This window comes from Somniosus microcephalus, chromosome 4 (assembly GCF_052327205.1).
Source record: "Somniosus microcephalus isolate GS21.2 chromosome 4, FLI_Smic_1.0, whole genome shotgun sequence".
Taxonomy (NCBI): Eukaryota; Metazoa; Chordata; class Chondrichthyes; order Squaliformes; family Somniosidae; genus Somniosus; species Somniosus microcephalus.
In genome coordinates this window covers 172,139,853-172,162,010 of record NC_140990.1, presented here as the reverse complement: position 1 = coordinate 172,162,010, position 22,158 = coordinate 172,139,853, and the positions used below count along the sequence as shown (strand labels likewise).

At 44.5% G+C, this 22,158-nt stretch overlaps 1 protein-coding gene across 2 annotated transcripts in view; it reads left to right on the top strand.

Annotated features, from left to right (window-relative positions):
- Positions 1 to 22,158, top strand: part of LOC147119992 (partitioning defective 3 homolog B-like) — a 1,739,115-nt gene that overhangs the window by 1,519,934 nt on the left and 197,023 nt on the right. For both annotated transcript variants that reach the window (XM_085985464.1, XM_085985463.1), the window contains exon 21: positions 17,572 to 17,704. In XM_085985464.1, coding sequence (XP_085841590.1) covers positions 17,572 to 17,704 — 133 coding nt within the window. The remainder of the gene's footprint in view (positions 1 to 17,571; positions 17,705 to 22,158) is intronic.

Sequence of the window (22,158 nt, the reverse complement as noted above, 5' to 3'; positions counted from 1 at the left end):
TGCACAGCAAGCTCCCACAAACAGCAATGTGATAATGACAAATAATCTGTTTTAGTGATGTTGGTCGAAGGATAAATATTGGCCAGGACACTGGGGAGAACTCCCCTGCTCTTCTTTGAAATAGTGCCGCGGGATCTTTTACGTCCACCTTAGGGGGCAGACAGGGCCTCGGTTAACGGTCTTATTCGAAGGACGGCACCTCAGACAGTACAGCACTCCCTCAACACTGCACTGGAGTGTCGGCCTGGATTTTGTGCTCAAGTCTGGAGTGAGACTTGAACTCACGTCCTTCTGACTCAGAGGTGAGAGTGCTACCAGTGAGCAATGGCTGACACCAGTACCCAAAAGAGTGTGTAGCCAACTTGTTCCCAGACCTCTGCTAACTCAGCTCCATAGCCAACTGTTAGAAGGTGTTTGAATGATCTGGGCTAACCTTATCCAATGAATTACTTATCCCTTTGATTTGTTCTCAATCTAAAGAGAAGTACTTGTCATGTGAACCCAGCATGTTGGAGCTCTAGTGTGTGGCTACCTCCCCAACCACATAGAATTACATAGCATGTACAGCACAGAAACAGGCCATTCGGCCCAACAGGTCTATGCTGGTGTTTATGCTCCACACGAGCCTCCTCCCACCCTACTTCATCTCGCCCTATCAGCAGATCTTTCTATTCCTTTCTCCCTCGTGTGTTTATCTAGCTTTCCCTTAAATGCTATTCGCCTCAACCACTCCATATGGTAGCGAGTTCCACATTCTAACCACTCTCTGGGTAAAGAAGTTTCTCTTGAATTCCCTATTGGATTTATTAGTGACTAGCTTTTATATTTATGTCTCCTAGTTTTGGACTTCCACCACAAGTGGAAACATCTTCACTACATCTACCCTTTCAAACCCTTTCATAATCTTAACAACCTCTAGTAGGTCACCTCAGCCTTCTCTTTCCTAGAGTATAGAGCCCCAGCCTGTTCAGTTTTTCCTAATAGTTATAGCCTCTCAATTCTAGTATCATCCTTGTAAATCTTTCTTACACCTCCTCTAGATCTTTTTTATAATATGGAGACCAAACACGAGTATCTTTCTGTTCCAGTGATAGACAGAAAAAGAATGACCTCTGCTTGACATTATTTTCAGCACCAAATGCTGTCCCATGACCATAACTCTGACAAGTTGGAACTTTCCCTTCTCTCCCACCCTCTGCCCCAAAACAAAACAAAACAGCACAGTGTGCAACAACCCAGCAGAAATCAACTGGCTCATCTGGCTCCCATCTGGCCGATTTTGTCGTCGTGTCTGCTGAGACAGTTGCAGGGAACTGATGTTTTCAGTCTTTTGTGTGGTTGAAAAGCCTGTGCATATTTCACAAGCCGCATAGGGCGTTTAATTACTCAGTGAAGTTCCTCGAAGCCACGTGAAGTGTGAACTTCTGGAACTGGAACTAAGAAAGCTGGAGGAGGTCACGAGATCGTTGCTAACACATCAGGCACCATAGGGCATTTTCAGTTTTCAACATCTCCACCTCTTTTTACTCATATTGCAACTGCAAAAAAGTGAACTCTATGTTAAGTCTGTGTGTTATAGTGATAATTACTACACAGACTACAAGAGTAAATTCAACAGGTCTTTACTGGTTGGAGGTAGGGACTATACTGAATACAATATTACTACACAGTGCTTATATACCGGTGTGGTCACCACCGGTATTACGTATACAGCAGCCAGAGAAAGTAGTACATCTCTTAAGGTGGAACAGGCTTAAGTTCTCTTAAGGTGGAACAGGTTACATACACCACACTCTACAGATGTCGAGTAACGGTATTACAAAATAGACATTGAGTAATACAAGTTCATTGTTTGCCAGCAGTAAAATGAAAGAAAATGTTTTTTTGTTTAAGATTTGGTGTTTAAATGCTACCGCAGCTCTGACAATATTTATTTTAGTCTTACATTTTCTAAAAATTTCCCCTCTGCTCCAGAAGGCACAATCTATTGAGAATCGGTAACCAGAGGACACATGTAACATAATTGGCAAAAGAATTGGAGGTGGGGGGTGGTTGGGGTGGGGGTAGGAGTCGTACGAAGAGATTTTATTTTAAGCAGCGAGTTGTTGTGATCTGGAATGCACTGCTTGAAAGGGTGGTGGAAGCAGGTTCAATAGTAACATTCAAAAGGGAATTGGATAAATACTTGAAGGGGTAAAATTTGCAGCACAATGGAGAAAGGGCAGGGGAGTGGGACTAATTGGATAGCTCTTTCTTAGAACTGGTACAGGCACGATGGGCTGAATGGCCTCCTTCTGTGCTGTATGATTCTATTGCCAGGGTAGTGTTTTGCAGGCACCAGTCACCTTCTCTTGCCTCACTCAAGTGACCATCCTACATGCGTGTCGAGCTCTTCACACTGGGTGAGGCGTTATCGTCGAGCCCAGTCCTGTCCTCAACTGATGTCCCCTCATCAGCACTTTGCAGCAGGAATCACTGGATAGCAGGCAGGAGCGGAAACCCTAACTGATGATGTTTCTCTGCCTGGCCCAAGGAGGCCCCCGCCACTGTTCCAGTTGAGATCAGGTATCTGAGCGTAGACCAGGACGTCAAACCTGGGGCTTTCTGGACCTACGTGGTCTGGTCACGCAATTATTTTCTAAGCTCATCCCATGAAGGCTGACCACTTGGATGAATTCCTGGAGGGCTATTGGCACATGTAGAACCCAACCACAGCAAGAGCTGGTGCCTTCAGAAGAGGTTGGGGTGGGGGCAGCCGAAAAAATTAGGCAAAATTAAGTTGTCCACGGATGTGGAGTGTGGCAGAATGGTGGCTTGTGAGTTGGCAGACGCCAGGTTCCTGATCTGTTCTCTGCTGGGAAGATGAGTGGTGAAAAAGAGGTAGGTTTTAAGCAGCACCAATCACTTTGTCACTCGTTCTAATGTCAGCCGTGGCTCAGTTGGTAGCACTCTCACCTCTGAGTTAGAAGGTTGTGGGTTCAAGTCTCACCCCAGGGACTTGAGCACAAAAATCTAGGCTGACACTTCCAGTGCAGTGCTGAGGGAGTGCTGCACTGTCGGAGGTGCCGTCTTTCGGATGAGACGTTAAAACCGAAGCCCGTCTGCCCTCTCGGGTGGACGTAAAAGATCCCATGGCACTATTTTGAAGAAGAGTAGGGGAGTTATCACTGGTGTCCTGGCCAATATTTATCCCTCAGTTAACATAACAAAAACAGATTATCTGGTCATTATCACTTTGCTGTTTGTGGGTGCTTGCTGTGCGCAAATTGGCTGCTGCATTTCCTACATTACAACAGTGACTACACTTCAAAAAGTACTTAATTGGCTGTAAAGCGCTTTGAGACATCTGGTGGTCGTGAAAGGCGCTATATAAATGCAAGTCTGTCTTTCGTCTCCTTTGGTTCGGCTGTCAGTTTTTATCTGATTACGCTCTTGTGAAACGCCTTGGGACGTTTTTACAACATTAAAGGCGCTATACAAATGCAAGCTGCTCTTGTGCGGAGAAGAGGTCACGTACTTCGCCACAAGAAAAGAAAGGGAAAGGCCTCTCCTGAGTGAGCTGTGCATGTGCACTTCATGCTGACCTGACTATGCAGTAACATTGGCAGAGGCCTTGGGTTTGTGGTGCACAGAGACTTGAAAAGGGAAAGAAGAAATGCCAAATAACTTAAAATAGGAAAAATAATTCTTCTATAAACTTTGTGCAGTGCAGCATGCCGGTAGAATGAGATGCTGCATCTTCCTGGTTTACTGCTTTTAAATACATTCAATAAATAAGCACAACGGCGAAAGATAAATTATTGCGGAGCACAGTTCATTTCACTCTGCAAAGTAGAGACTGAACACTCAAGCAGTCAGACACTGGCTCAAATCTAATTTAATATTGATAGTGTTGTTAGTCAGTGCTGTTTGTGCCTACTTAATCAAAATGGCAGGCGTAATTATCTCCCGAGCTTTAGCTAATGGAGTTCTATTATACTTAAAAGATTCATGACAGTCCATTTTCCTTTGCTTCCGATATTTCTGTGACACAGAGCGTGTGTTATCCCTATAATCCCATCTCCACAGTTTTGTGCTTGGAGTTTAGTTACTGTACATCACTGCGACCTGTCCCTCCAGGACAGCAGATACTATTTTCCGCTTCTTTCTCTTCCAGTTACTTCATTACAACTAGTTATTAAATTTCTTATCTTAACGTGGTGTTCCTGTGGCTTTTGTTTAGTGCCTTCTCGATGCTGAGTTGGGGTCTGACTCAACAGTCGTGCGCAGATTTATGTCGCGGTCCAATAATGGAGTTTTTCCATGCATAATGTCCGTGAAATAGGATCACAAATTACTGCGGAGCTCTGTTTCGGTGCAGAGGTTGTATTGGGCAGTCTGCAGTATTCCAAATTAGTATTGTGGGAGGAGTACACAGTGTGCGCCTCCGGCAGCCTGCTTGCTCTGAGTGTCCAAGTCCCGCTCAGCCATCACCCTGTGCTCACTGACATATATTGGCTCCCGGTCCGGCAACAACTCCATTTAAAAATTCTTATCCCTGTTTTCAAATCACTCCATGGCCTCGCCTCTCCCTATCTCTGTAACCTCCTCCAGTCCTACAACCTTCCGAGATATCTGCGCTCCTCTAATTCTGGCCTCTTGCACATCCCCGATTTTCATCACTCCACCATTGGTGGCCATGCCTTCAGCTGTCTAGACCTTAAGCTCTGGAATTCCCTCGCTAAACCTCTTCGCTTCTCTACCCCTCTCTCCTTGAAGTCGCTCCTTAAAACCTTTCTCTTTGACCAAGCTTTATGTCACCTGTCCTAATAGCTCTTTATGTGGCTCGGTGTTGCAATGCGTCTGATAAGGCTCTTGTGAAATGCCTTGTAACATATATATGAAACTGGGAAGAAAGAAGCAGGTTAGGACATGCCAAATAATGCAAATGAGTCTCCGTATCTGTGATCTCCCGCTCCCATTTGGTTGTAAGACTCTGATCTTTTGTGCATAGCCCTCTCCGCCCAGGAATGACGTACGAGGAGAGATTGTGTCAATTGGGCTTATACTCACTGGAGTTTAGAAGATTGAGAGGGGATCTCATTGAAACCTATAAAATTCTGTCAGGTCTGGACAGACTAGATGCAGAAAGGATGTTTCTGATGGCCGGGGAGTCCAGAACCAGGGGTCATAGTCTAAGGATAAGGGGTAAGCCCCTTAGGACTGAAATGAGGAGGAATTTCTTCACCCAGAGAGTGGTGAACCTGTGGAATTCTCTGCCACAGAGGGCGGTGGAGGCCAGTTCATTAAATATATTCAAGAAAGAGTTGGATATATTTCTTGAGGCTAAAGGGATCAAGGGATATGGGGAGAAGGCAGGGACAGGGTACTGAATTTGGATGATCAGCCATGATCTCAATGAATGGCGGAGCAGGCTCGAAGGGCCGAATGGCCTACTCCTGCTCCTATCTTCTATGTTTCCCCCCCACAAACAACGCCACCCCCTTCTTTGCTCCACCATTGGTGGGAGAGTCTGTGGTCGCATTCTCTGGAACCCCTTCACTTCTACATTCCCTTCTCCTTTAAAAATCTTCTCAAAGCCATCTTTTCAACCCGGCATTTGGTCAACCCTCCTGATCGCTTTCCATGATTGGCTGTCCGTTTCCCAAACTACTTCCATCTTTGAAGTGTTTCTGTACTTTTTAAAACATTAACGGCACTATATAATTGCAGGATATAATCATTTATAACACATTCTTGTCCATCACACTTCTGTCCATCTTTTTTCATTGTACTTCCTTTCTGCATATCCTCAATTATTTGGATGTGCCTGTCACATCTACTGATCCAGTTATTCTACAGTAATGCCTGACCACTGATTCATTATCCTATATGTAACGTCATTCCATCTATTTTGTAGGAAACTACATGTGTCTCCCTCCCACCTGATCTGTATTCTACCGAAATACCTTACCTCTACATCCAATATTCTATACATATCACTCTCCCACCATAGCAAGTGTATTCTATAGGTAAACCTGTCCTACCACATGCAATGTTCTACAGATAGCCCTCTCCCAACACATCCAGTAGCTCACCCCACCATAATCAATATTCTACAGATAACGCACTCCCTCAGTTCTGTACTGGAGTGTCAGCCTAAATTTTGTGCTCAAGTCTCTGGAGTGGGTCTTGAACCCATGACCTCTGACGCAGAAGCGAGAGTGCTACCCACTGAGCCACAGACAACACCTGCAGTAACAGCCTGCCACACTATTCAATATTCCACAGGTAACTCACTCCACCCTATTCAATATTCCACAAGTAACTCACTCCACCCTATTCAATATTCCACAAGTAACTCACTCCACCCTATTCAATATTCCACAGGTAACTCACCCCACCCTATTCAATATTCCACAGGTAACTCACTCCACCCTATTCAATATTCCACAGGTAACTCACTCCACCCTATTCAATATTCCACAAGTAACTCACTCCACCCTATTCAATATTCCACAGGTAACTCACTCCACCCTATTCAATATTCCACAGGTAACTCACTCCACCCTATTCAATATTCCACAGGTAACTCACTCCACCCTATTCAATATTCCACAAGTAACTCACCCCACTCTATTCAATATTCCACAGGTAACTCACTCCACCCTATTCAATATTCCACAGGTAACTCACTCCACCCTATTCAATATTTCACAGGTAACTCACTCCACCCTATTCAATATTCCACAGGAACTCACTCCACCCTATTCAGTATTCTACAAATTCCTTCTGGTGTATCCCAAGGGTATCACGCTTCTACCTATTTGCCTACAATAATTTCCCCTTGCTCCCACCCCTATCTGAGAACAAAATATCTGGGGGCGATTGTGAAGAGATAACGGTGAATTTATTTAAAGCTAATTACCAATGAGTTATGACTGACTGTAACTTTGAAATAGATGGTCATGTTCCCACAACTCTGACTGTTGTCCTGGGCACTGCAGAGGATCACTAATAGTTTTCTCATAATGAACATACAGAAGGCTGCCTGCAAGAACCTCCCTCATGGTAGCTCGAGGTCATCTATTCTAAATTTTAAATGCGTGACTTGGTTTGGCTGCAAGTAATAATGACGGCAATGCCTTCTGTCCCAAGCATTTGAAGAAAAAATGGGTTGTACTTAATGTGATGAATGTGGCTTTATTAAAAATTCTATAAAACAGATGTTTAACATTTCAATATGCTGTGATCAGGGTTACCATTCATGTAATTGGCTGTGGAGGGTAATGGCTGTTTTATGTGGTGTGCATCTTATTTGCGTCTTGATATCTGCTATCCTAGTTGGTTGATGCTGCAGTTCATACAATTATTTATTTTTGAATTCACCTCCTAGCTGTATTTGACAAGCCTGGGTTCGAAGATTTGGCAGTCATTTTTTTAATATAATATATGTTTTTACCTACACATACACAGAGGTGAGAGAGCATACTGTCAAATAATTTTGGAACTGTGGCACCAATCAGGTGGTGTCATCCGGTCCTGTGCATTTCCATTTACTAGTTGGCCTCCCGTGACATTGCTTACAGCTAAAAATAAAAGTGAAAATGTTGACTCTTCCTGTTCCCTCTGCTTTTCCCTCATTCACTAATTATTTCTGGTTCCCTCGCTCTCTTTCTGTTTATCCTCCTTTCTCTGTCTCACTTTCTATGACTTACTTGTTTATTTGTTAGCTTTTACTTTATTCCCAACACACGCACCCACTCACACACTCTCACACATGCATTCTTGCTATCTCATATGCTCACTCTCACTCTCTACACTCTCTCATGCTCTCTCCCTCACGCTCTCGCCCTCTCTCTCTCACTCGCCCTCCCTCCCTCACTCGTCCTCTCTCTCTCTCGCCCTCCCTCTCTCACTCGCCCTCCCCTCTCCCAGAAGCAGGGGTCCGGGGCCTGGCCTGGGGCTGCATCTTGGCCCCAGACTAGATGCCATTCCTGTTGGTGTCGTATTGGAACACTGGACCTGAATAATACTGAAGTTGGAACTCTGAAATGTGCATGGGTAAGAGAGATGCGATAGGGGTAGGCCTGGCTGGGATTGGGGTGAGATGGGTGGGGTGGGGTGGAGCTTGAACAGGGAGAGACTCAACACCCAAATATGGAGCAAGAGCAAGAGGGAGTGGGGAGAGCCCCTGAGGCCTGGGGAAGGACACACCAGGCCCAAGGCCAAATGCTGGAGGGAGCTTAGAAAAGCCATTCTGATGCTAGCCAAAATAAATATGATAGAAATCTTCATTAAGATGGAGAGTGAAGTATTTGACTCGGAGACTAGGGTCCTGAATTTAAATAAAGGAAACTACGATGCTATGAGGCGCGAGTTGGGTAGGATTGATTGGCGAATGTTACTTAAAGGGTTGATGGTGGATAGGCAATGGCAAACATTTAAAGATCGCATGGATGAACTACAGAATTTGTTCATCCCTGTTTGGCATAAAAATAAAACAAAAAAGGTGAATCAACCATGGCTAACAAGGGAAATTAGGGATAGCATAAGATCCAAGGAGAGGACATATAAATTGGCCAGAAAAAGCAGTAAACCTGAGGATTGGGAGCAGTTTAGGATTCAACAAAGGAGGGCAAAGTGATTAATTAAGAGGGGGGAAATAGAGTATGAGAGTGAGCTTGCACGAAACATAAAACCGAAAAGCTTCTATAGATATGTGAAGAGAAAAAGATTGGTGAAGTCAAGCGTAGTTCCCCTGCAGTCAGAATCAGGGGAATTTATAATGGGGAACAAAGAAATGGCAGACCAATTAAATACATACTTTGGTTCTGTCTTCACAAAGGAGGACACAAATAACCTCCCAGAGATGTCGGGGAACATAGGGTCTAATGAGAGGGAGGAACTGAAAGAAATCAGTATTTGTAGCGAAATGGTGATAGGGAAATTGACGGGATTGAAGGCCGATAAATCTCCAAGGCCTGATAATCTACATCCTAGGGTACTTAAGGAAGTGGCCCTAGAAATAGTAGATGCATTGCTGGTCATCTTCCAAAATTCTATCGACTCTGGAACAGTACCCATGGATTGGAGGGCAGCTAATGTTACCCCACTATTCAAAAAAGGTGGTGGAGAGAAAACGGGGAATTACAGACCGGTAAGCCTGACATCGGTAATGGGGAAAATGCTAGAGTCCATTATAAAAGATGTAATAGCAGAGCACTTGGAGTGACAGGATCGGACAAAGTCAACATGGATTTACAAAAGGTAAATCATGCTTGACTAATCTACTGGAATTTTTTGAGGATGTAACTGGTAAAATCGATAAGGGAGAACCAGTGGATGTGGTGTATTTGGACTTTCAGAAGGCTTTTGATATGGTCCCTCATCAGAGATTAGCGTGTAAAGTTAAGGCACATGGGATTGGGGGCAAGGTACTGACTTGGATAGAGAACTGGTTGGCAGACAGGAAGCAAAGAGTTGGAATAAACGGGTCTTTTTCCGAGTGGCAGGCAGTGACTAGTGAGGTACCGCAGGGATCGGCCCTATGACCCCAGCTATTCACAATATATATTAATGATCTAGACGAGGGAACTAGATGTAATATCTCCAAGTTTGCAGACGACACAAAGCTAGGTGGGCGTGTGTGCTGTGAGGAGGATGCAGAGAAACTCCAGGATGATTTGGACAGGTTGGGTGATTGGGCAGATGCATGGCAGATGCAGTATAATGTGGATAACTGCGAGGTTATCCACTTTGGTGGCAAAAACAGGAAGGCAGATTATTATCTGAACGGCAATAGATTGGGAGAAGGGGAAGTGCAACGAGACCTGAGTGTCCTTGTGCACCAGTCGCTGAAGGTAAGCATGCAGGTGCAGCAGGCGGTTAAGAAGGCAAATGGTATGTTGGCCTTCGTAGCGAGAGGTTTCGAGTACAGGAACAAGGATGTCTTGCTGCAGTTGTACAGGGCCTTGGTGAGACCACACCTTGAGTATTATGTGCAGTTTTGGTCGCCTTATCTGAGGAAGAATGTTCTTGCCATGGAGGGAGTGCAGCGAAGATTCACCAGACTGATACCTGGGATGGCAGGAATGACGTATGAGGAGAGATTGGGTCGATTGGACTTATACTCACTGGAGTTTAGAAGAATGTGAGGGGATCTCATTGAAACTTATGAAATTCTAACAGGTTTAGACAGACTAGATGCAGGAAGGATGTTCCCGATGGCCGGGGAGTCCAGAACCAGGGGTCACAGTCTAAGGATAAGGGGTAAGCCATTTAGGATAGAGATGAGGAGGAATTTCTTCACCCAGAGAGTGGTGAACCTGTGGAATTCTCTAGCACAGAAGGCAGTTGAAGCCAATTCATTAAATATATTCAAGAAGGAGTTAGATATATTTCTTAAGGCTAAAGGGATCAAGGGATATGGGGAGAAAGCAGGGACAGGGTACTGAGTTTAGATGATCAGCCATGATCTCATTGAATGGTGAAGCAGGCTCGAGGGGCCGAATGGCCTACTCCTGCTCCTATCTTCTATGTATCTATGTATCTAAATAGACCAAGACAAAAGATACACTTGATATGAAATTGGTGACAGATTGTGACTAAAAGATATATATTTCTCTACCTTTCTACCTATCTACATATAGATAAATATATATAGACAGACATATGTATATATATCTTTCCATCTATATTTTAGCCGGTTGGGTACTTTTGAGTAGTACTGCACACGGTTAGGGTTAAGGGCATTCCTTGTTTTGCATCTTTTAAATGAAGTGATACCTGATCTGGTTTGTAGGCTTGTTTCAGTGGTCTCTGGTGAATTTGGTTTCCATTGTTTGAGTTGGTTGGTGGGCGAGGGATGATTTGATGATAAGCATAAACACTGTGATTTGAATTACAACATCTATGAAATCTGAAAAATGCATAACCTGTAGCAGAAAGACCACATACCTGAATTCTGCTGTGCCCGTGAGTGGCTTACTAAATAACTAAGGTTGAATCCTGGTTCCTACGGGCAGTGTGAATAAAAAAAGACCTTGGGAATAAGTTTCCGCTTTGAACGAAATAGGGTTGGTTAGGTTACAGTTCAAGATTCCAGTAAAATTCATTTGCATAATCACAAACGTAAAATCTTCCATGAACCAATGCAATTGGTCAGCGTAATCGTAGAAAGTAATTGTTTTATTTATTTTTTCTTTGCATTAAATATATTCATTGATATATTTGAGTGTAAACTGTTACAGTTTTATTAATACAGCTGAAATTGGGTTTATCACAAAAAATAAGCATTTTTAATAATAGTGGGGGAAAAATTAAGTTGCTTTGCGCCTCCCATTAGCACCCTCTTAGGGCACTAACGGGGCGCAAAGCAGCTAGTGCCCGGGCGTGGCGATATTTACACCGCTCGCGGAATTGACCAGACATTTTGCGGCGGCACTAAACACTACCGCCACGATCTCCTGCGCCCGCACCCTAACCCTAACCCCAGACCAGATATTGAGTGGCGCCCCCTGCCTTACCGCCTGCCGCTAGCAACGACAGGTAGAGGGGAGCGTTTTGCAGTCAGGAAGGGACTGGGGTAGTGCTATTTAAAGGCGGCCACTTCCTGCCTTTTTTTATCGCCGACATTTTTGCACCACGCATTCTGAGTGAGAGAGAGACTTCTGGAAAAATTTAACGCTATGTGAAGGAGTTCTGGGTACCGAGCAGCACTTTGCAGATTCAATTTGATTTGACCTTCCTTGCATCGATTTAGAAGAGACTATGGGGGCTGCACTCTGGGCTCTTTCCCTGGGCCTCTCCATTGTTCTTTCCAGCAGATTTGATGTACAGGTCTCTCCAGGCTGAGATTCAAGGCTGCAATGAGCAGGGTGTGGATGGAGAGCAAGATCGACCCTCCCCTTTAAGAACTGGCTGGTGCCAGTGTGTCTGTGTTCCATTGCTGACTGACATCACATGAGCTTCGCCAGCGCTCTGAGGTAGCGTCTCACTCCTCGGCGTTAGCACCTTAAGAGAGGTGTGTAGCGCCTGATTGAGCGCTCAAATCACCTCCAGGGGCAATAGAAGCCAAGTTTGCAGTCGGGAGGCGATAATTAGCAGCAGGCGCTAAACTTTGTGCCCGGCCGATAATTGCGCCCCAAACGGGACGATACCGAATTTCTCTCCCAGTGTCTCTTCCGCTACCTGTGAGTAACCTGATTTTAAATCATTGAAAATTACTTTAAAAAAAAACTATACTGAATCATTTACTAGTTTCATTGGTCAGTTTCTTAGTAAATTAAATACTTTCAATATGTAAAAACTTTTAAAACGTGCCTACTAGTGTCTGTGCGCCGAATAAAATAAGCTCAATTTACGGACGCAATCGACAGAAACTCGCCATGCTCGTTATTTCGACCGGGGGGGGGGCGTCGCCAGTTTTTTGGGCGTCGACAGCTTCAGGCGAAATTCTTTTTAAACCAGCGTTAAAGATCATGGAAACTCGATTTGTGCTTGACATAACTTGTGTTTAAAATTCCCTGATCTTTTTGTGCTGGTTGGAACGATTTTACTTGGATTGCGCTGATAAAATGAGTGCAAACTAGCAGAAACCCTACCACCTTATTTTTGCATCTATCTTCTTCAGAATGCCATTTCTAACGCATTCAATGTTTCCACTGTGTTAACTTTCTGAATGCTGTTGGAAAAATATGCCTGTATTCTCCACTAGAGAACAACTTTGGAACTGATAGTCTAGTAATTCTGAATGTAACACGAGATACAGAACAGTTCAGACTTTCTATAATTCTACTATCTACTTAATAAAATAAAAATCGTGACGACTAGCAAATGGATGAGAAAGAAAGACTTGCATTTATATAGCACCTTTCACGACTTTACAGCCAAATTAAGTACTTTTTTGAAGTATAGTCACTGTTGTAATGTAGGCCAATTTGCGCACAGCAAGGTCCTACAAACAGCAATGTGATAATGACCAGATAATCTTTTAGGTGGTGTTGGTTGAGGGATAAATATTGGCCAGGACACCGGGGAGAGCTCCCCTGCTCTTCTTCAAAATAGTGCCATGGGATCTTTTACATCCACTTAAGAGGGCAGACGGGGCCTCCTTTTTGACGTTTCGTCCGAAAGACAGCACCTCTGACAGTGCAGCATTCCCTCAGTACTGCACTCTATATTATGTGTTCAGGTCTCTGGAGTGGGACTTGAACACACCTGACTCAGAGGTGAGATAATGCTATCCACTGGGCCACAGCTGACATCTTTTTGTCAGAATGTCCACTGTCTCAGCCCTGTTACTTACGTTGCCTCTCTGGAACTCTCCGTCTCTCTGGAACTCTCCACCTCTCTGTTTCCCTCCCCATTTTTGAAAGCCTTCCTTCACCAAGCTTTTCCTCATCTCTCTCAGTTCCGCCTACAAAAGGGCTGGTTGTCCATTTGTTTCCTGCTGTGTGAAGTGCCTCGAGACATTTTTCTGCGTGGAATGCACTGTATAAGTGCAAGTTGTTGTCTCACAGAAACATCCCAAAACACTTTACATTACTTAGAAGTGAAATGACTTGTTGATGTGTAGGCAAATGTCCTTAGATCAAGGATTGAAAAGTTGAGCTTTGTTCCTGAGATCTGATAGTGAATAGGATGTGGTTTCACGGCAGAGAAATTCAATCCTTGGGTGAATTCGAGATATGTTGTAATTTAAAAGGGACAGTGTCTTACTGCACAATGTAGAGTTATTTTACGTAGAGGAATGTACACCAATTGCCTCAACATTTAAAATTCTCATCTTTGTGTTCAAATCGCCCCTCCGCCTCTGTAACTTCCTCCAGCCCTGCAACACTGCGATATCTCTGTGTTCCTCCAACTCCGGCCTCGTGCATCACCTCACTTCCTTCATCCCACCATTGGCGGTCATGTCTTCAGCTGCCCGGGCCCTAAGCTCTGGAATTCCTTCTCTAAACCTCTCAGCCTCTCTACATCTCTCTCCTCCTTTAAGACACTGCTTAAAACCTACCTCTTTGACCAAACATTTGGTTACCTGTCCCAATGTTTCCTTGCACCTCGTCTTCCAATTAGGCACTTTACAGCCTTCCGGACTCAATATCGAGTTCAACAATTTCAGATCATAACCTTGGCCCCCATTACATTTTTACTTATTTTTTATCCTCACCTTTGTTTTGGCCCTTTCCCCCCCTCCTTTTTTTCTCTCCCACATGGCAGCCGTCTCCCATTCTGCCAGCGTATCTCACACCTAATCTAGAGCCGTCTTTTGTCTCCACTAGTCCTATCACCATCTCGTCTCGTTTTGATTACCTCTTAATGGCCTAGAAATTGGGTTTTGGCTTAGCCAGGGCTTTAGCGCCGGAAGTTAGTGCCGGCGCTAAGTCCCCTGCGCGCGCCAAAAATTCAGTGGCGCCGCGCCCAAACGGCTGCCGGCGCTACTGAAGGGTCTTTGCGGCGGTACAACGGCGCTAACTGCCGTTTCGCGCCGCAATTCCGGCGCTGCGGCACCCGATGCGGTGCGGCAGGCTGGGGACGTGCAGGCCTCCTCCTCCCGTTAAGGAGGAGCTGCGTGCACCCGGCCGCGGCCCGCGCAAATCAGCTTAAAAATGAGCCCGGCACCTCGGACAAGTGCCGGGCTTGCATCTGTTCCGGGGGGGGGGGGGCGGAGAAGTCCGGGGAGGGAGCTGCGGGCAGGCGGCCGGCGGGAAAGTGGCCGGCCGCCGCGGGGCCTTTAATGCGCCGGCGCAAACTGGAGTAAGGCACCTCTGCCAGAACGTTGCTTGCGGCTGCCACGGGCGAGGCGGCCGCAACTCAATTTCGGAGTTCGGGCGGGTTACCACGGCAACCGGGATGCTGCGCACACCAATGACGTCATCGGTGCCGGCGCAGCGCTACCGGTGCAACGCCGATTTAGGGCCCCAGGGAATTTTTTAACTGGCCATAACTCTGGCGCTAGTCCCTCTAGCGCCTCAAAAGCGGCGCTAAGGCTAGTGAATTTCTAGGCCCATGTCTCTTCACTTCTCTTTTGTTCTCTCCCAGCCTGGCCTTTTAATCTATTTCATTTCCTGTGCTTTTTCAGCCTTGACAAAGGGTTTGACCCGAAACGTTGACTCTATTTTCTCTCCACGGATGTTGCCTGGCCTGCTGAGTTTTTCCAGCATTTTCTGTTGTTATTTCCAATGTTTCCTTCTTTGGCTCAGTGTCAATGTTTATCTCATTACATTCCTGTGAAATGCCTTTGGACATTTTACTACGTTAAAAGCACTGTATAAATGCAAGTTTTTGTTGTGATTGGTAGTTTGATGACACCACAGCATTGTCAATCGCATCTGCCGCTATAAGTTGGTCATTTTTCCTTCTAAATTTTCTCCCCTTCTCTCCTGACGTCACTGACTGTTCTACATGATAAGAATCAGGAGCAGGAACCCTGTTTTATTTCCACCACCCCCCCCCCCCCCCCCGATTCCCTTGCCTGGAGCACTGAAGCAATGATAGCACCCCCATTGACATACCAGTCGCATTCTGCTAAATCAGCAACACTGCCTTGCTTTAATTTTATCTTGCCAGTTTTTAAAGGGAGAAAAAAAGTGATTTGCATTTATACAACGCTTCTCATACTTGATACCTCCCCAAACAGTCACACAATGGACTACTTTAGGTGCGTTTAGTAGGTAAATTATCTCTTATCTTTTTTCCCCTTCTGAAAGCATTGCCTCTTACTGGGGTACAGTCCAGCAGCCCAACAGCACCAAACTGGGCATTCTAAATGTGTGAGCCTAAATGGTTAGTGTTAGCAGGCTATTCTGCTCAAGTCCCACTCCAGAGACTTGAGCACAAAATCTAGGCTGACACTCCAGTGCAGTACTGAGGGAGCGCTGCACTGTCGGATATGCCATCTTTCCGATGAGGTGTTAAGCTGAGGCCTCACCTGCCTTCTCAAGTGGATGTAAAAGATCCCATGGCACTATTCGAAGAAGAGCTGGGGGAGTTCTCTCCAGTGTCCTGACCAATATTTATCCCTCAATCGACATCAATAAAACAGATTATAAATTCATTATTGTCTTGTTTTGCACACTTTGTACAAAAATAATAAATTGCAGGACAACGGAATATTACAGTTCAAACTCTTTTATGAAGCATCAGGTCTGTGATCACAATCATACAGCACAGTGGGGACAAGATGGAGTTAGGACCCCTTTACAGATGCCTGCAGGCCAATGACAACTCAGCATGTGATCACATGTGAATATAATAGGTATTCCTTACAGATGCCTGCGGGCCAATGATAATTCAGTATGCAAATGTTACAATTATCACATTGTTGATTGTGGGATCTTGCTGTGCATACATTGGCTGCCGCTTTTCCTACATTACAACAGTGATTACACTTCACTGACTGTAAAGTGCTTTGGGTCATCCTGAGGATGTGAAAGGTGCTATATAAATGCAAGTTCTTTCTTTCTATTCTATTGTGTGATGAGGATCAGAGCTAAACTCATGTCATTGGAATTGGAGCCATAGCTGAATTTACCCCCTCCCCTTCCTAGCCCAGGGTTTCTGAGGCCAATTACAGCACTCCAACTGCTGCCGAGCTGAGATAACCAATCTCTACGCAACCTACGGAATCGAACCTGTCACCTTCTGGTTGGTATGGCTTAATACTGTATCATACGGTGCATTTACCTGCAAAGTAATCGGGGAGCTCAGATCACTGCCTCCTTTGAAAAGAAATTGATATCCCTTTACATGGAATTACATAGAGTCTACAGCACAGAAACGGGCCGTTTGGCCCAACTGGTCTATGTGGTGTTTATGCTCCACATGAGCCTCCTTCCACCTTACTTTATCTAATCCTATCAGCATATCCTTCTATTCCTTTCTCACTCATGTGTTTATCTAACTTCCCCTTTAAATGCATCTATGCTAGTCCCCTCAACCACTCCACGTGGTAGCGAGTTCCACATTCTACCCTCTCTCTGAGTTCACTATTGGATTTATTAGTGACTATCTTGTATTTATGGCCCCTAATTTTGATCTTCCCCACAAGTGGAAACATCTACGTCTACCCTATCAAACCCCTTCATAATTTTAAAGACCTCTATCAGGTCACCTCTCGGCCTTCTCTTTTCTAGAGAAGTGGGGACAGTGCAGTTGTCTATGCAGTATTAAAAGGGATGGATGAGTTTCTGAAACAACCTGGTCCAAAGAGGCTGACATGTTGACCTGCGATGGGATATATGTTCATGGCGCCAAATCCTAGAGTTGACTTGATTACATAATTCTGCTGTCCTCCCTAGATAACGGTGGTAAGGTGTTTTTCAAAACACATTACTATCACCTACATCACAGCTTTAATGGGAGGGAAAAAATTATTCGTACCAATTTTGCAGAGGCTAATATGGGCAGTCTTGGGAGGAGGGGAGTGGGCTACTTCAGCATTCAAAAAAAGACCTGATTCGGAAATCAAAAATTCCCAAATGTGTAAAAAAAAAATAAAGCTGCCGTTCCATTGTCCGTGATTGCGTCGTCTGTAACCGCTGCAGTGAGAAGGCTCAACATCTAATCCTGTCCCATTCGTCTGTGCAGTGCAAGACCCACTAACATTGAACGAGTCCACCAACTGAGGAAGGAGTACCACCAGGCCAGACGGGAGGGTGCCATTCCATCTTACGAAGAGCATGAAGGCAGGTGGCGGCCTAGTGACTATGAACCACCTTGGGTAAGTCTCGTCATGTACGTTTTCAGTGAGGGAGATGTCCTTTGTTTATTCACCATGAGTAAACCCAGTCAAACCGGACCTGTTTCTAGTGCAGCTGACCAGACATCCGAACCAAAGTGGAAACTCACAGTGGCCTAAGCCGTTAAATCCAGCTGCACTAATTTCAATCACAGCTGTCTTTAAGTATGTGCTTTGTGGGCATGTATGGAGCTGAACAACATGGCTCTAATGTATTTTGGCCAGTGGTAGGTAGCAATAAATATTTACTGTGTCACCATATGGTTTCTTGACTTGTCCCAGATGGATGGTTATTTTGATACCTAGGTTAAGAATTCTGTATTATTTATCCATGGTTTTTTTTGGGCATTATGTTTAGATGGAAGCAATGTTTTTTGGCGATTTATTCAGCAATGCTCTTTTGTTTATCCCCTAAGGGACATCATACTTCTGGGATTCTTACCTCTCCAAGTACAGGGGCGAGGCAGTTCAAATGAGTTTATTTTGATTTACTAAGGGAAAGGGAAAAAAACAACACAGCTTCCCAGTTACCAAGAAAACAAACAGCAGCTGATTTGCCTTCTCATGGTCGCTTTAACAAGTTAACTTGTTGGGAGCAAACAGTCGTGTGGTTTCCGAATCCAGTGTGCTTCTATATATATATATATATATATATAAATGACCACAGCATTGCTGTGACTAACTCCTCACTGCAGAGTAGGGTTGCCAACCCTCCAGGAAAGATTAATCTCCTGGGCACTGCTGTGAGCAACAAAGGAGAAAAAACATAGGGGCCTTAAAACAGAACTGTGTCTTTTTTTTGTATTTTCTTTGAACACGTTTTGCTTATTAGTTATATTAAAATATTGGAGATTGGAAAAAGGGTTGTTTAAGTGGGTGGGGTGCTTGGAGGCGGTAGGTCATGTAACCTCCAGGAATATGTCCAACCAGAGTTGGCAACCCTCGTGCACAGTGACTTAGCCTTTCTTACCATTTGACTACTGGAGGGTGGAGGTTACAGAAAGATTATACCAAAAAAAAGTACATTTAATTGTATTTTTTTAATAGGATACGTGGGTTCAAACCAAAAGTGCGAAAGGCTAAAGCTGTATGGTGTGCTGGCACTCTGTGCAGTCGGGTGGGATGATGAGTGTTTGCTCCTCAGACATGTTGGAGCAGTGAATCTCTGACCTCGGTGAAGGGTAGGGAGAAGCTGGGGAGACAAGAGTTTGCACTGCTGTGAGGGATACCATCCACCCAACAAAGAGGAAGAGAGTATCGATCTGCATCACTTCTGTGCACCTCCAGGTGGAACTAACAAAGACGGTATTTTTCAGAGAATGGTGCAAGGTATAATTTGAAAGACTAAAACTTAAAAATCATGGGAGTTTACATCTGAAGTGACGATCCGATTTGGACCAAATACTGATAATGAATGTTGTTGTGAGACAGTTGGAAAATTGTGATGCTGCCCATCACTCAACCTGCTTTACTAGTTCTTTGCCAGCCCGTGAGATGCTGCACTGTATGAAAATGGAGCATTTAAATAAAAGAAAGACTTGCATTTCTATAGCGTCTTTCATTACCTCAGGATGTCCCAGAGGACTTTGCAGCCAATGAAGCACTTTTTGAAGTGTAGTCGCTGTTGTAATGTAGGAAATGCAGCAGCTAATTTGTGCACAGCAAGGTCCCACAAACAGCAATGTAATAATAACCAGATTATCTGTTTTTAGTGATGTTGGTTGAAGGATAAATGTTGGCCAGAACACCAGGAGAACTCCTCTGAATCTTAAAGGGGGAGGGTGCAGGGAGAAACAGTGCAAATCAGCCGTTTTGAGGAGTAGGAGAGGATGAAGGAGGTGATGTATGCTTTACCTGTGACTCCTCCTGTTGAGTTATTAATGGTGGCCATCTATTAAATCAGTATCCCAGATCCAGCCAAATGTCACGGCTGAAGAGGTAGTCAAGTGGTACTTAAACTAGCCTGTCAATAGACGCTAATTGTTAATCAGAGTGTTTCTTCAGGAATCACTTCAGCCCCCATATTGGTCTTAAAAGTCCCGACAGCTGCACAGGTGAGTTTCACGACTCAGCGGAATGATACCTTGCAGCCCCATCTTTCGGATGAGACGTTAACCTGTCTGCCCTCTCAGGTGGGCGTAATAGATCTCATGGCACTATTTTGAAGAAGAGCAGGGGAGTTCTCTCGGTATCCTGACCAGTATTTCTCCCTCAACCAGCATCACTAAAACACATTACCTGGTCATTATCATATTGCTGTTTATGGGAGCTTGCTGTGCGCAAATTGGCTGCCGGGTTTCCTATATTACAACAGTGGCTACACTTAAAAAGTACTTCATTGGCTGTAAAGCACTTTGGGACATCCTGAGGTCGTGAAATGCGCTATATAAATACAAGTTTGTTCTTATTTTCTTTTTGTACCCATATCTAAGTTTCCGTTAAGCTGGGTGGCCACACAGCTGTCTGGAGCTCCCGAGCAGCCAGCACACCAGCTTTAACAGAAGAAAATGCTCATACACGGGAATGTGAATGGCCCTCACAGCACGTTAAAGGAACCGTGCAGCCAAAAAAAAATTAAAGGGAACATTGCTAAGTCGTCTACGGCAACATGCATTAGAACCCCGGTGCGCAATGGCATTCAAAGTTGCACTGTTCTTTAAGGGGTAACAAGAATTGTGGGAGTAATTACTGTGAGCATCAACTACTTACCTCTGAGTGAGTGATTCCCACGTATTTTTATTTATCGTTCCCTCCAAGAAGTCGCATTTTAAAAATGAAAAAATACTTTTCAAGGCTACCACAATGGGACACTGTTAGTTCCCTAGTAAAACAATGATGTTGGCGCGTTCCAGTGATATCAGCCGAAGGGATTTCCTTAGAACGTGCCTGCTTCCTACTATTGTAGTCGGTGTGTGGAGACAGTTTTCGGACTGATCACGGTCATCTCTGTTGTCTCTTGAGTATTTTATTATATTTGCTATGATGTTCCAATTTGTGTCTGACACAACAACTTATATTTATATAGTGCCTTTAACATAGTAAAACATCCCAAGGCACTTCATGGGAGCGTCATCAGAAAAATTTGACAGCGAGCCACACATTAGGATAAGTGACCAAATGCTTGGTCAAAAAGGGAGGTTTTAAGGCATGTCTTAAAGCAGGAGAGCTAGTAAAGAGGCAGAGAGGTTTAGAGAGCTAATTCCAGAGCTTAGGGCCTAGGCAGCTGAAGGCATGGCTGCCAATGGTGGGGCAAAGGAAATCGGGGATGTACAAGAGGCCAGAGTTGGAGGAGGGTTGTAAGGCTGGTGAAGGTTACAGAGATAGGGAGGGGCAAGGCCATGAAGGGATTTGAACACAAGGAAGCCAATTTTAAATTCAAGACATTGTTGGACAGGGGGCCAATGTAGGTCAGCAGGGGGTGATGGGCAAATCCTATAGAGTAAGCTTTCCTTATTCACATGGGAAACTAAATTATGCCATGTTGTAAGAGTTCCTAATCAGCGGTGAAATGATTAGGCAGGTTTTGTCTATATATAGTTTGTTAATTTTTCTCTTATAGGAGGTCATGCCCCATAGAAATGGTTTGGGCAACTGATATGCAGTGAGGAATCGATGTCCGTTATTTTATAATCAGCGATGGAGATGCCCAAGAGCAGTTTGCAATTATCTCCTTTCTTTTCCTATCCTTTCTAGCCCCCTCTCAGTGCATTCCCTTATGGCACAGTTAAGGTCAGGAGTTAATGTCATGTGAGGTCATTGGAACGGACCACGAGCCTTGTCTAACCCTTCTTTGGCATGGCACATAAATGTTCTGGCCCACTGTGCCACTAAGCAGACTAATGGGAGTTTTGTAAACCTCATTTTCTTCCAGACAAACCGTGGGCTGACCACCTAAAATAAATTTTAGACTGTTCTGACCAAAACAGCACGGGAAGTGAGTAATCACATCTCCAGGGACTGACGTTACGCTGGCATTTTCTTCATAGCTGGGCTTTGGATGGAGCAGAAAGGTCATGACCAATGAGTGCTCCTGTTAATGAGAGTCAGTTTAGTCAGTGAAGTTATCATTAGAGTGAACAGATAAAACAGTAGGCACTTAATCACTGGGGTAAAAGATTAGAGTTTGCTGCATAGTCAGTGTAGCATGGACACTTCCCAGGGGAAAAAATTACCAGTGTTAATGTAATGGACAGGAAAGTCGCCATCAAGAGTGACCAAATAGTAAGAAAATCTGCTTATTTGAACTCAGAGAGGAATCTACAGGAAAACATGTCAAAAAGTGCAATATTGAAGCTTTACCCACAACTGTCCGCTGTCGTTAGTATAAAATGGAATTCCTTAAGTGTTTTTCAATAAAAAATTGATCCTTTTTTTCACCCGTAAAAGCCTGTGCCCTGCTAATGCACTGGAAGTAATCATTTTTTCTAACTTCCATA